General features: G+C 39.6%; 1 protein-coding gene across 1 annotated transcript in view; it reads right to left on the bottom strand.

Moving 5' to 3' along the window:
* Window positions 1-12,796, bottom strand: part of CSTF3 (cleavage stimulation factor subunit 3) — a 49,680-nt gene that overhangs the window by 9,932 nt on the left and 26,952 nt on the right. The window contains exons 4-12 of the mRNA XM_005150608.3: window positions 6,451-6,483; window positions 5,972-6,069; window positions 4,509-4,575; window positions 4,384-4,418; window positions 4,151-4,277; window positions 1,414-1,491; window positions 1,044-1,206; window positions 517-626; window positions 27-143 (exon numbers count right to left, since the gene is read on the bottom strand). Coding sequence (XP_005150665.2) covers window positions 27-143; window positions 517-626; window positions 1,044-1,206; window positions 1,414-1,491; window positions 4,151-4,277; window positions 4,384-4,418; window positions 4,509-4,575; window positions 5,972-6,069; window positions 6,451-6,483 — 828 coding nt within the window. The remainder of the gene's footprint in view (window positions 1-26; window positions 144-516; window positions 627-1,043; window positions 1,207-1,413; window positions 1,492-4,150; window positions 4,278-4,383; window positions 4,419-4,508; window positions 4,576-5,971; window positions 6,070-6,450; window positions 6,484-12,796) is intronic.

The raw sequence follows: 12,796 nt of genomic DNA, 5'->3' as shown, positions 1-12,796 counted from the left end.
ATCAGTACATCACTATTTTTGCTCACCTCTTCATAATCTGCATATGCAAAATAAAGAAGCATATTCTTCTTTAATAAAGTGCTGATCGCTCTTTCATAAATATTAGCAGCCTCATCACTGAAAAGTTTAGCATTGTTCATGTCCTGTTATAAAATAAGTATAATGTAATTGTTCAGCATCTATGACAATGCAGGCCAATCTATGGAATATCTTCTATGTGTGAGAAGTCCCAGTGAACTTCCATGCAGTGCTCCAATAAAGAGATAAAATCTCCCCAGTACCTAAAGAATCACAAAGTCAGACCAAAACCCACCCCCAGACGTAAAACTGGCCAACACTGAAATAGTTTTTCATAATTCTTATCTCAAATGCAAATATTTTTAAATTCTGGACAGCTCATGGTACTAAGTATTTTTCACACCCCCCTAATTAGTTCTTAATTATTTGAGGAAAAATTAACAGTACACCACATTGAAGCAATGAAGGAAGAAAGAAAACCAGTGTCAATCTGCTTACCCCTTTTTCGGCTAGCAGTTTACTAGATTGCTCGAGGTACTGTGCAGCTTCATACCAGATATCTGGGTGATGTCCCAGAACCAAAAGGCATTGCTCATAGGCAAACATAACTGTGTGTGAAAGATAAGAAGTACCCCTTGTATTATGGCAGAAATGGTATCATTTTGCACAGTAGAAGTATGAAATACAAACCCAGCAAATAAATTGGACAATACTAACATTAAATGGCTTTGAATACAATGATTACAGTCTCATACTGCAAGGAATTTTATTAATCATAATCAGCGCTAAAACCTGTCTCCTCCCAGCAGAGCTTATTCAAGAACATCAGCCATAGAATCCGGCTATGATCCACCACTTCCTGACCTCCAGTGAAAGTTCAGTGGCACATGACCATAGCATCCCCTAGTTCAAGAAACTTGATTAACTTCTGCTCCAAACACTAACTCAGATCATTAGTTATGCTGGAGGTCTTTAATAGAGCTAACAAATACAATTCTACATGTCCTAGCACAGTATCGAATTACCTCTTTTTGTTATGAGAGTTTGATCTTCTGTACGCAGGGGATTGCTCTTTTCCCACTGGATGTACTTCTTCCACATGTCTACCTGCTGAGCCTCTTGGGGGGTATTTTGTGGGGGGACAGAGGGAGCATTGCGGTCCAGGCCTTTCATCACTGTCTCATATTCCTAAAACAGTGAAGCAGCAATGTTTCTAACAACAGATTTAAACACTTTAAACACTTATTTCAGGTTATGCTTTATAAAACTGATAAATATATTATCGCATAGCAACCTCATTAGTCTAACACATGCTTTTATTTGAAAATAAGACCCAAGTTTAATGCTTGTTTGTAGAATTTAATAGAATAAAGGGAAGTCAACGCAAGGCTTTACCTTTGCTACACGTCGTGCATTCATATAGTCTCTACTCCTGTCTTCAATCATCTTCTTAGCTAAGTGAATATTGATGCCCTGGGGAAGGGTGAAAAGAGCAACTGGGAATGTGCAATTTCGCTTTAGAAATACTGAATCTCATTTCATACAGAAAAGGGCTTTAAAGGGAATGCAAAAGTGAGCATCAAGGACAAAGTTATTCTAGAATACTACTGTGAAAGGTACTGCATTTCTCATAATAAACATATGAGCAAGAACTTACTCATTAGAATTAACTCAGTACTAAAAATCCAACTGACATAGCAAAAATATAAAGATTTTTATTCACTTACACCTTTCAAAAACACAATGAAATTTACATGAATCTGCTGGGGGAGAAAGTGGAAAGAAACTATTGGTGATTTACATTTTTCCTTTTCAGTCACAGGCTGTCAATCTGTGCTTAGTCAGTAAAGCTCCCTGCCTTGCTGTTCGCCCCATGGAGATTGAGATAGCATATGAGCAATTCAAGTGTTCTTTGACAAACAGTAACAGACTGACCTCCCAGCTCAAAGCTCTCCCTTCTCCCCCATTCCTGAAGTAGCTGACAGCTTTCATACCTGCCATGTGTGTACCTCTGTCAGCTGAGAGACTTGACACCCATCACTGCAATAAATGACACCCCTCCAGGACTGCATGGCCATGCAGAGGAGTGTTGCCATGCTGCTGAGCAAGAGCAGTAGGGGATTTGGGGGCAGGCAGGCCCCAGGCACACCTCACAGCTCAGCTTCAGCAATACAGGCCTGGTCACGGTGTCCCAGGCATGAACACCATCTCAAAGCACTGCTCTTACAGCAGGATAAGCAACCACCCTTCTGTTCATGCCTGCAACTGGGTGGAGTTTGCTGGTATGGCTTGCCAGAACTCTGAGGAAGGGGAGCGCAGCTTTCAGTCCTGTTCCAAACAGGCAGCTGAGCCAGGTTTCCGCTATGGAAGCAGAGGTACCACCTGGAATCACGCAGAGCACTGTCTGGGATAGCTATCTGAGCCAGTTAGCACACAAAGCCAGCAATGTTCCATTTAACCCAGGAGCACGTTGAGGACACAGCATGTTCTCCTGGGAAGTGCTCCCAGCCTCATGAGGCACAACTTCATCAGCCAAAGGTTGTCACTTGTCTGTCTCACCAGGGGTGCTACCACTTTTGACCATTTGTCTAATTAAAGACAGTGGTGGCTGACAGGCTGACACTGCTACCTGGTGGCTACCTACTGAGCTAAAGGGAAACTTGAGTATTTTAATTGCAACAAATAGCCAGTAACCTTTCATACTGAGAGCTGCACATGATCTCTGTGTTGCTAAGCTACTGATGTGGGGAATAAATGACCCCTCAATGAGCTCTTCTCGTGAGGAGCAGTTCCTTCCCTGTGCCAGCACACCCATGAGCAGCAACTCTTGCTTGAGGCCAGGCTGGCCAGAACAGCATGTGCAGAAATCTGTGTCCAAGCAGAGCCCTAGCCCCTGGCTTACTGCACTTCTGAACAGCCAAAGGTGTGCACTACCACTGTCAGCCAGAGCTGCTTCAGCTCAAAGAAGGTATGGAACAAATGTAGGATAGGTTTCAGCTATCATTTTGGCAGTCTGCCTACATATTAATGAAAGTAGCAGGAATCAGCAGTGACAGCCTTCATTTGCTGTGTGGGAGGGAAGAGGTTTACAGGGAAGTTATACCGTGTATTTTCCTACTCAGGAGAAGGCACACCACTGGCTGCCTTCCCTGGTGGTCAGCAGGTTATCTGTGGTACCCCTGAATACAGTGGGATTCAGGATTACAGTACATGCTCATGGCTGTGGATGCCCAGAGGTACTCCCACTGGCTTACTACAGTGGCCCTATTAATGTCAGAGGTCACCAAACCTACAACTAATGGGCAAGAAGGAAAGTGAAACTGGGCCTTCTTTCCTGCTCAGTGCACAGCTGCCCCATAGCATGCTGGTCCCTGCAAGCCTGAATGCAATAGGCAGGAAAAGGGAGTGCTGTATGAGCATCTCTGCTTGACAGTGCTGAATATGAGTGCATCCACCCTTGGCGCTGCATTCTCACGTCTACTGACTGGGATATTTTAACAAGCTGCTACCAAATGTGTTTACAAACACACTGTAAAGGTGCAGCTACGAATTGGCCTGCAAGGCCAGTGAGTTGAGGTTACCCTTGCTGAAGACAACGTGGTAGCAGACTCACTCGAATTGATGCTGTAATGGCTTCAGGTGAAGAATGGTGAGGAGCATTTAATATGTACTTGAGCCCATGTAACTTAATACTGTGAAGGAAGTCCAAAGCATCACAGCTGAATGCCATTTTATCCCGTTCAACTGCAACTGAAGAAGGGGAGTGCCTCTTTGGGGAAGCAAGCCCTCGCTGCCAGATGATATGCTTTAGCTTCCATTAAATATATTCTCTATCATTGAATGCCATGATTTCTAATCCACTAGCAAATCCATCGGGCCACCAGTGAAATGGGTCAGTTAAATGTACCCTATGGAAAGTGTTTACAACAAATCAAAAAATTCACTCAGGTACCTGCAGAGTTTTGGCACAGGCCTTGGTACATGCTGCACACTCAAACCATGTTTATACTCCCGGTCATTGCGTTTATGTACAACTATTTAGTGGACAGGGTTTGGGTACCATACTTGATTATACAATTGTTATTTCTTTCTTAATGTCACAATAAAAGAAAAAGATCATGTTCTTGATTACCTCTTCATATTTGTTATAATCTCTCCAGAGCTGTTCTATGTTTATCATTGGATTCACGCAACCACGCTGGTAAACCCTACGGACAGCTGTTATCCTCTGGTTTTCTGCATAAGATCCTACTGCTTCTCTAAATAGTGGGGAGAGAGATGAATGTCAGCTATTACAGATCATAACCAGCATGAACATCAAGATTACAGTAACTGAGCTTCAAAATAGTCTTTTAAGGTACTTACACGCCTTTCAAAAAATTGATGTAATCCACCCAGATCTATGTGAGAAAAAAATATAATGAAACCAATGTTTAATTGTACTTGTTATAAAGGCAGATATTAAATGTGTTTGGATAAAAAAAACATACCTGGTATGACATGATTTCCATGCCAATCTTATCCAGAGCAAAATCATATGCCTGAGCCATTTTTTCTCTGAGGAAAAAAAAAAAAACAAACCGCAAAGACCATAGAGCAAGTGTTTAGTAGTTTGAAAAATCTTTATTTAAGAGCTTTCTTTTGTGCAGCAAATTCTAACCAAACTTTGAGGCATGAAAAGAATCAAGGGCTGAGAGTAAAAACTGGCATTCAGGTAGCTTTAAATTCTGCATTTATTCATTTTTAGTTGAAGAAAATGATGTAGACCTATTGGTGGCCATCTAGCATCCTAACAGCTCCTGAGAACCTGTCCCTCAAGGAAGTGAAAATCCACATATACTATGTGAAGCTGAGAAGACAGAAACCAACTGCTCTTTGTATCATCTCAGCTGACAGATGTACCCATGGTTTCTTTTTTTTTCTCAGAATTCCACAAACCCTGTTGTAATTCTGCAGGAACACACAAGGCTGTGGTTTCCCCTGTGTTGAAACTGCCCCAAAACTTTCACATTATCTGTTATCCCCCCAAATCCAAAGTATTTTTCCCCACATTAAAACATTCACAGAGTACTTCCTTGGTCAAGTTTCAATGAAAACAGCTTTTTCTCTTTCCCAGTTTTCTCCCAGTTTCTTTTACTCAGACATCTTTCAGTACCTTGCTACCTCCTCAACCATACCTCAAGGAATAAAAGAGGAAATTTCAAGTGGATCAAAAGTCTGAGGGTGTGTGCTGGCACTTTTTCAGAACAGTCTTGTAAAACTAAATTTAAAAAACCCTTCTTTTTTTTCTGTTGATGCAACAGTTGCCTTGCCAGTTATAGTACACAGAAATTATGGTGGGCTGGGGAAGAAGCTGCTTATAGATTCTGAGAGGCACTGGTATTTCTTGAAACCTCAAACAGGATTATAAACAAGCACAGTGTAGAACTGAAAAGTGATAAAGATTATTGCACCCCAAAATTCTGATACCCTGATTTTTAATGCCTTTTTATGCATTCTGAAACTTTCTCTTACTACAGAACTTACTACTACTGCTAGTTAAATACAGGACCTCAGCTGGAATCAGTGATGAGTTTTTGTAAAGACCCTAAACAGGACACTAAAGGGAAGGACAGCAAAAGGACCTGACTGAGGAAGAAGCATGCTTCAGACTGGCTCAAGCATCAATCTCATCTGCAGGGACCAGCATGGATATGCCAGCTATTCCCTGCTCTTGTCCCTTTCTCCTTGTTATATAGATCCGGACTATGGAACCAATTTTACCCAGCAAGCTCAAGTAAAGAAACTTCAAAGAAATGTTTTCTAAATGCAGATTATCTATTATCTCCCCAACACTCTACCAGATGATCCCCAGGTAGGATTGCCATCCAGGCTCCTCCCCACCCACTAGTCAATAATCAGGAAGAGATTCACCATAAAACTAAAATAATTCAGAGCGAGTCTGTTAACTTACTTGTAACTAGGGAGCTTCCCCTTGGTTTCTCGAACATAGGAAAGGTAACATTTCCATAAATCAATGTGTAAAACCTTCATAAGGCATCGCTGAAATAACTGTTTAATACATCAAGAAGACGTGATCAGGATTCCAGATACAGAAATTAGGTTTCTACTTTCAAAGCTATACAGTATGAATTAAAATAATCTTTGTAATTATGAGTGAGATTTGTAAGAAAGAATAAGTTAAACTACTCATTCTTTGGACTAAAGCTTATCTGTGCTATGCAAGGGAGCTGGAGAGAATTAAGCAGAGAAATTCCTCTGCGCATTTCACTGATTACAGCTTGGTAGCAACAACAAATTGATTTTAGTGATATTTAGCTGTGTTTTTAATAGAGCATTCAGCAACACTATAGCTCTTTCCAATCTGTTTTAGCTTAATCACAGGATACGTGTTCTTTCTATACAGATATATTACATATTGATAGGACTCACCTTTTCCACTTTGTCATAATTTTTTGCTTTAATCTACAGGGAAGCAGAAAAAAAACAGATCACTTAAGAAACTATTTTAGAATAGTAAGAATATATTCTTCATACACTACTATAGCATTCCAGTTTCGACTTTGGCTGCCTAAAACCCATTATGATGTAACACCACATAATGTCACAAAAATATAATTAAACATAGAAAAATCATGTACTTTGTTTTCTCAAAATTAGTGGGTTTGGGTTTGCTGTTGTTGTTTCTAATTTAGTTTTCACTTCCACTAGGGCCAAAGTTTAGGTACCAGTAGGTGAAGTTGCTTTCCTGCATTCCAGTTTGGAGACCTAGACTTAGCCTCTTCAAGACACTGTTGCCTTAAGTACATATACTGACTTAAATACCAAAGCCTCTAGATCAGGATTTAGTAAATTAAGGGTAAGATACCATATTTAAAAAAAAACTAATAGACTAATAAATGCATTATGTTTGAATATTTATTTCTCAAAGTACACTTTATTATAATATGCTGATGTTGAACAAGAGAATAATAAATAAACCATAGAGACCCTGTTTTTCAAAAGAGGACCCCAGCTCTGGTGCTCTCCTCCAGGAGGGCCCAAACCACACTCACATCTGGGCACTTGTGTCATTCAGACAGCACACACACTGCAAGGATAGAGGGTGAAAACTAGTCTCGAAGTAACATGTTGCCTTTCAGACAAGACAAAGAATAGCACAAGACAGACACAGCAGGCAGACTGGCACCCTGCATGTATTTATTAGCTCCTGTTATGTTAACATGCTAGGCATGAGGTAGAGACACTCTGAAGAAACAAGGAAGACTGACAGTGCCTTTGTAAGTTGCTTGTGTGCATTGGAATAAAGACCCTTTAATAAAGTAAGGATTCGTGATGCTGTGTTGCATTTTTCAAAGCATCAAAACTCCATTTTAAACCTCCTTGCTCTTTGTTTACTTAAGGATTCACAGCTTTTATTACGGTGTGTAACACGAGAGCCACAGAAGCAGCTCTGAAAGGGTTTCCTTTTCCCCCACGAAGCACAGTGGTAGGCAACAAACAGCATCCTTTTGCACCAGGTATTAATTATACCATTTCTGTAACATTCCCATTCTAAAGCACAAGAGAATTTTTAATGCAAGTGCTAAGAAACACTAATTCATCTGCAGAAGGTCTAAAATAAATACATCCTGTACTGCACCTGTGCACTGCCTGTCCTGTTTGCTGCTTCCCAGATTCCATACTCCTGCAACAGCCCAGCCTCCAAGAGCCCTAAAAGAACATCCCTCTTTCTCTCACTCCTGAACAAGACTGATTAAAATGAGAGAATTCAAACCAGTTTTGCAGGAAAACTTTTAATGGCATACATGGCAGACCATGTCTGTATTGCTGTCTGTATTGCTTTTGAACTGGAGCAGTATTAAAAGGATTCCAGAAAATCCAGGTTTACAGAAAATTAATCCTAATTATACCTGGCATACACAATTTTCAGATTCTTTCTGCAAACTGTTCAGTTAAATGATAGCTGAGCAAAGAAATGATTGATTATAGAAATAACAATGCTCTGAAATAACACTGAACTCAAAACCAGGAGGCAGCATGTCCATGCTACAAAGAATACCTCTAACCCTTGCAGTAAGACACACTAACCCAACACACCCTCAGGGATGGGACGTATCCTACTGCCACTTTCTCACAGCTTTTTGTGAGTAGAGCACCTTTCTTCACCTTTAAAAAGCATCTGTAGTAACTGTAGGATTGTTAAGACAGAAGGCTTTTGTGGACACAAACTAAGGAGTCTGACACTGACCTACTTCTAATTGCAGGAAAGTAAACGCTTGTATTTTAAATTTTTCCTCCACTGTGAAGTCCAAAAAAGACATCTCCCAGCTTTACTTCACCCTTTTTTGACAACAAGTGTAACTTTTCAGGTTCCTCAGCACCTGTTACAATACAACAAAAAGGATTAAACTCTCACTGAAGAGTCAGAACTCTCAATCTACACCTCCCATCCCCTGCAAATGCCTTCTATCCTTGGTCACTGAGTGGAAAAGAACAAATGAATCTTGGTTTGTACGCCTAGCACAGAGTACAGCTGCCTGCCTGCTTGTACTTACTCAAGAAAAGTCTTCAGTAAGAGGAGATCCCACAACCAAAACTCGCAGAATGAATCTCAAGTATAAATCCTTTCTTTGTGAAAGTGAAGTAAAATTAATCCATGGCTTTGCCACCCACAGAAAGCATCACCTTATAGTTATTCAAGAACAAGACACAAAATATTTTTAAAAGCTCAAAATGAAAAGCTGTAAGCAGGTAAGGCAAGGTTTAGCCATGTAAAAAGTGTTTTGCACATCCACCCAATGTTAGAACACAAAACAAATTCCTAGATGTAGCTGATGGGGCTGTGAAGGCTCTCTCCCTGCCCTCTGTCACCCAAAATCCCAATGACAACTATTACTAAGCAGAAGTGACCTAGACTGACCTCAGTAACTGTATACAGCATGAGGTAAGTGCACAAGTAAAAGGTAATTCCACTTAAGTGCTTATTATAGCAACTTTATTAGTGCCTGGCAGCATTGTCACCAAGCAACATCAAAAGACAAAAGCACAGAGGGTACTTATCCATTATCCATACATGCACTTCCAATAACCAAAGACCTTGAAAAGCAAAATATTTTCTAAGGAAAAAAAAAGCTGTTTCTTATTTGCAAGTGTTATGACTCAAACAACAAAATATTTTCTACATAATCATCCAATATATGAGAAGCCACTGACCACATCAGGACTTCAAGTCAGTGTTACATATTTGATAAATCAACACAAGTGGTCTGATACTGATATCTGAAAACCTCAGAAATCCTGGTACCATTGATGTTAGGAGGCTGGAGACTGGCAGGATTCCTTAAAAATGAAGGAAAAGAAAAACCACTATTGGCCAATGCTTACTGTGTCTCTCTCTCAATGGAGAGTTTTTATGAAGCCCCCAGAGCCAGAGGGGCAGAGCTTCTATACCTCCTTGAGGCATCTCTTTGCATTTCTTAGATCACCACTCCCAAGCAAACATCCTGGCAGCCCTGGTTCAGGGATGCCACATGGATGGGGAAAGCCTATCACCAGAGAGGGCACATACTGCCTCCAGGACCCACCACCAGTTGTCTTACATTTCTTGGTTTTCCTGTTATAGACACAGGCAGTGATTAGTGGACAAGCATTAGATGATTGACATTAATACTGTATTTTTGTCCTTGAAGGAAAACATGAAGTTTAGAACAGATTATCAGTTTGTAATGCTGGTTGTATTCCTATTCTGACTGCTTTCACTCAAGAAGTGGGTGTTACCCTCGTGAAGGCTAACATACAAGAGTGTCTCCACCACAAATCCAGCACCTACAGAATGAGCTTAGGCATATTGTATTTCTAAGGAAGAACTGGTATATAGGAATGTCAGATTATACAAGGGCTACCTAGTCCAACCAGCCACACTTTAAACATCTGACTTTGCCTTCCCCTGCCTGTGACAATGAGAAATTCCACCTGTTTTGCTGGAAGAGTAACTTTAAACGTGATGTTCCAACAGGAAATTTAAGTCACTACTGTATCAGCTTTGTGAAAGACCAATTCATAATAATAGCATCAAATTTCTTCCCAGAATATACAGTGTGACTCCCTATAACGAGCTTCAAACATTCAAGGGCAAAATTTAATCCACAAATTACACTGCACTTCACCCTTTTTAACAGACTTACTACAAGACTGTAGTAAGTCATTTATGATTATGCAAAGCAAGTAATTTTATTAATCTAGAGATTTAAGACTACTTCCTGGTATCTGGCAACGTACAACACAAGCCTAAAAACTGTCCTAGTTTTTATTTCAACCTTTTCAGCATTTCTCTGTTTGGATTAAGCCCTTAAGGAAGCAAGGCTAGTACATAGTACTTAAGGATCAGCATGGTACTTACAGACCTATTTCTATATCCCAACTCCATCTTCTTTTTCAATGGACATTTTCCAAGGAAAACATTTATTTTCTCAAATGTAAAATCTAATGTTCCCTTATCCACTGCCTCCAGCTCTCCCATTGGTGAGGCAGATCCTCTTGCCCTCTACCCACTACCCCTGCACTGCTCTCCAACATGTTTTGGAACTTTTTTGGAAGAGGGGCCTGAAGAGCAATGCTGTGCACCACTGGCAGCCTGTTACAGGCAGAGGAGCTCACTGTGCAACACCTATATTCATTCACAGTTAGATGATGAGGTATTAGATCATTAAAAAGTTAAGAATTTAAAAATAAAATCAGAATCTGTGCTGACCATTTACCTTTTAAATTTTCTTCATCTTGACTATTAGCATAAAAGAATCAACTACCTACTGTCAAGCCAGTAATATGGGTCTCTACCAGTATAGTAGGTGTGATAAAAACACATTCCCATTTCTCTACCCATTTCCACAGGCTAGGGCTAGCTAGTGAGATGTTCACACTGCAATTACAGACTAAATACTGTTTTGGAGGAGAGCAGTTCAAACTTTCAGACTGCCTGAAAGAAATGTAATCTTCAAAACAATGGAGCAAGCATAACATGCTAATTCCCTCTTCTATGTTTAGCACATTCAGCTTTTGCTATTTGCTGAAGCTTTCAGCTACTGACTAATTGTGTGAGCACTCAACACACTCGTTTTCCTACAGGTCAAATAACAATTACCTTTGTAAATAGCAAACCAAGCCCTATTCAAGTACATGAAATGCAGGACTAACACTGCACTTGCATGTGGTCATTAACCTGAGGAGGCTGGATAGTAACTGCCTCAATAACTGGATGTAAAATTCAGATATGTCGAAAAAAAAGCACATATTTCATTTGTGCAAGATATTCCAAAGCTTAACCAATGAAATCCTTTATTTAAACCATTAGCACATAAGTGTGGATGTAACTTCTGTAATATACAATTTTGGCACAATTTGTACCAGATAAGGATTGAATTGTTTGGTATTTCTGCAGTCTTCATTTGGAGTTTTAATATTCCTTGTGAAAATGTAGCTTTTATCTTGCTATTAGTAAAGACTGCAAGGAGTACATGTAGTACACAGAGTATGGGAAATCTCTTTTCCTCAAAGTGAAATGAGAGTCTAAGCATTTTCATTCAATATGGTGTAATTTTTTACATTCACAAGTTGTGTCTCAATTTCAAAATCTGCCATAAAATGGGATTTGAAAAGTTCCTTAAAATTATTCTAAATTAAATACCTCCAACTACTATTACATGAATTACTTCTGGAGCTTCCAGAAGGATGGCATTGCACTAACATCTAAAAGTAACATTGTTTCCACTAGATGTGTTACCACTTGAAAAACAGGAGGCAGTCACAGCTGCCATGTATCTAAATGGCTATAACATAGATAGGGAAAAAAAGCATCAATTTGCAGTCTACTTCAGAGGATAACTAAGAATATATCATTTCAGTTGGAAGGGACCTACAATAATCATCTGGTCCAACTGCCTGACCCAAAGCTAAAGCATGTAAGGGCATTGTCCAAATGACTCACAGACCGGCTTGGGGGCATCAACCACCTCTCCAGGAAGCCTGCTCCAGTGTTTTAACAAATCACATTTCCTGATCATAACCACCTTTTAGGTTTCACACCTCTTTCCTGATAAAATAGTGGTCTATCACATACACAATCATATCTTTACATGTAGATATACTTCAAATTTGTTCACAATATTTAAGAATAAACTTTTCAGTAACTAAGAATATTGTTTAAGCTAATGAACAAGACTTGTAATTCTAAAAATCCAATTACCAGTTAATATCCTGCATACACATATACAAGAACAGGCACTTACTGAGCGGCTAGTGAAAACTTAACTTTCAGATGCATCAGGAAATAAATCAATGTAGAAGAATAAATGAATATAATATCCTTAGGTGTCAGCAAACTGCATTCTGTAAGCGCAGTTACACAAGGACTGAGAATCTGGACAACCTTACTGAGCAAACTTACAGTAAACAGAGTGACCTAGAAGTGAAGAAAAATTAATGCATTGGAGTAAAGAAAGTTAACTTTGCTACTACTAGTACAGTTTGGAATAGAACTGTCTCCCACCTTAACTCCTAAATATCTACTCTAAAGAAGAACAAGGACTTAATTAAAAAATTGTGCTTTGTTTTAGCAATTAAGTTACTGTGCTTTAGTTTACACTTTAGTGCAATTTGATTTGATTTCCACATGTAAACAGACCCCTAGGACTAGCATCTGCCTCTGCTCCCTCACAGAAAATAAACCTTGGCCTCTTGGTCCCAGTGAGACACTTTACTCAATAACCTGAAAAGTAAA

Source organism: Melopsittacus undulatus, chromosome 8, assembly GCF_012275295.1.
Source record: "Melopsittacus undulatus isolate bMelUnd1 chromosome 8, bMelUnd1.mat.Z, whole genome shotgun sequence".
Taxonomy (NCBI): Eukaryota; Metazoa; Chordata; class Aves; order Psittaciformes; family Psittaculidae; genus Melopsittacus; species Melopsittacus undulatus.
Note: the sequence above shows the minus strand (reverse complement) of the source record. Positions and strands in the feature narration are given on the sequence as shown.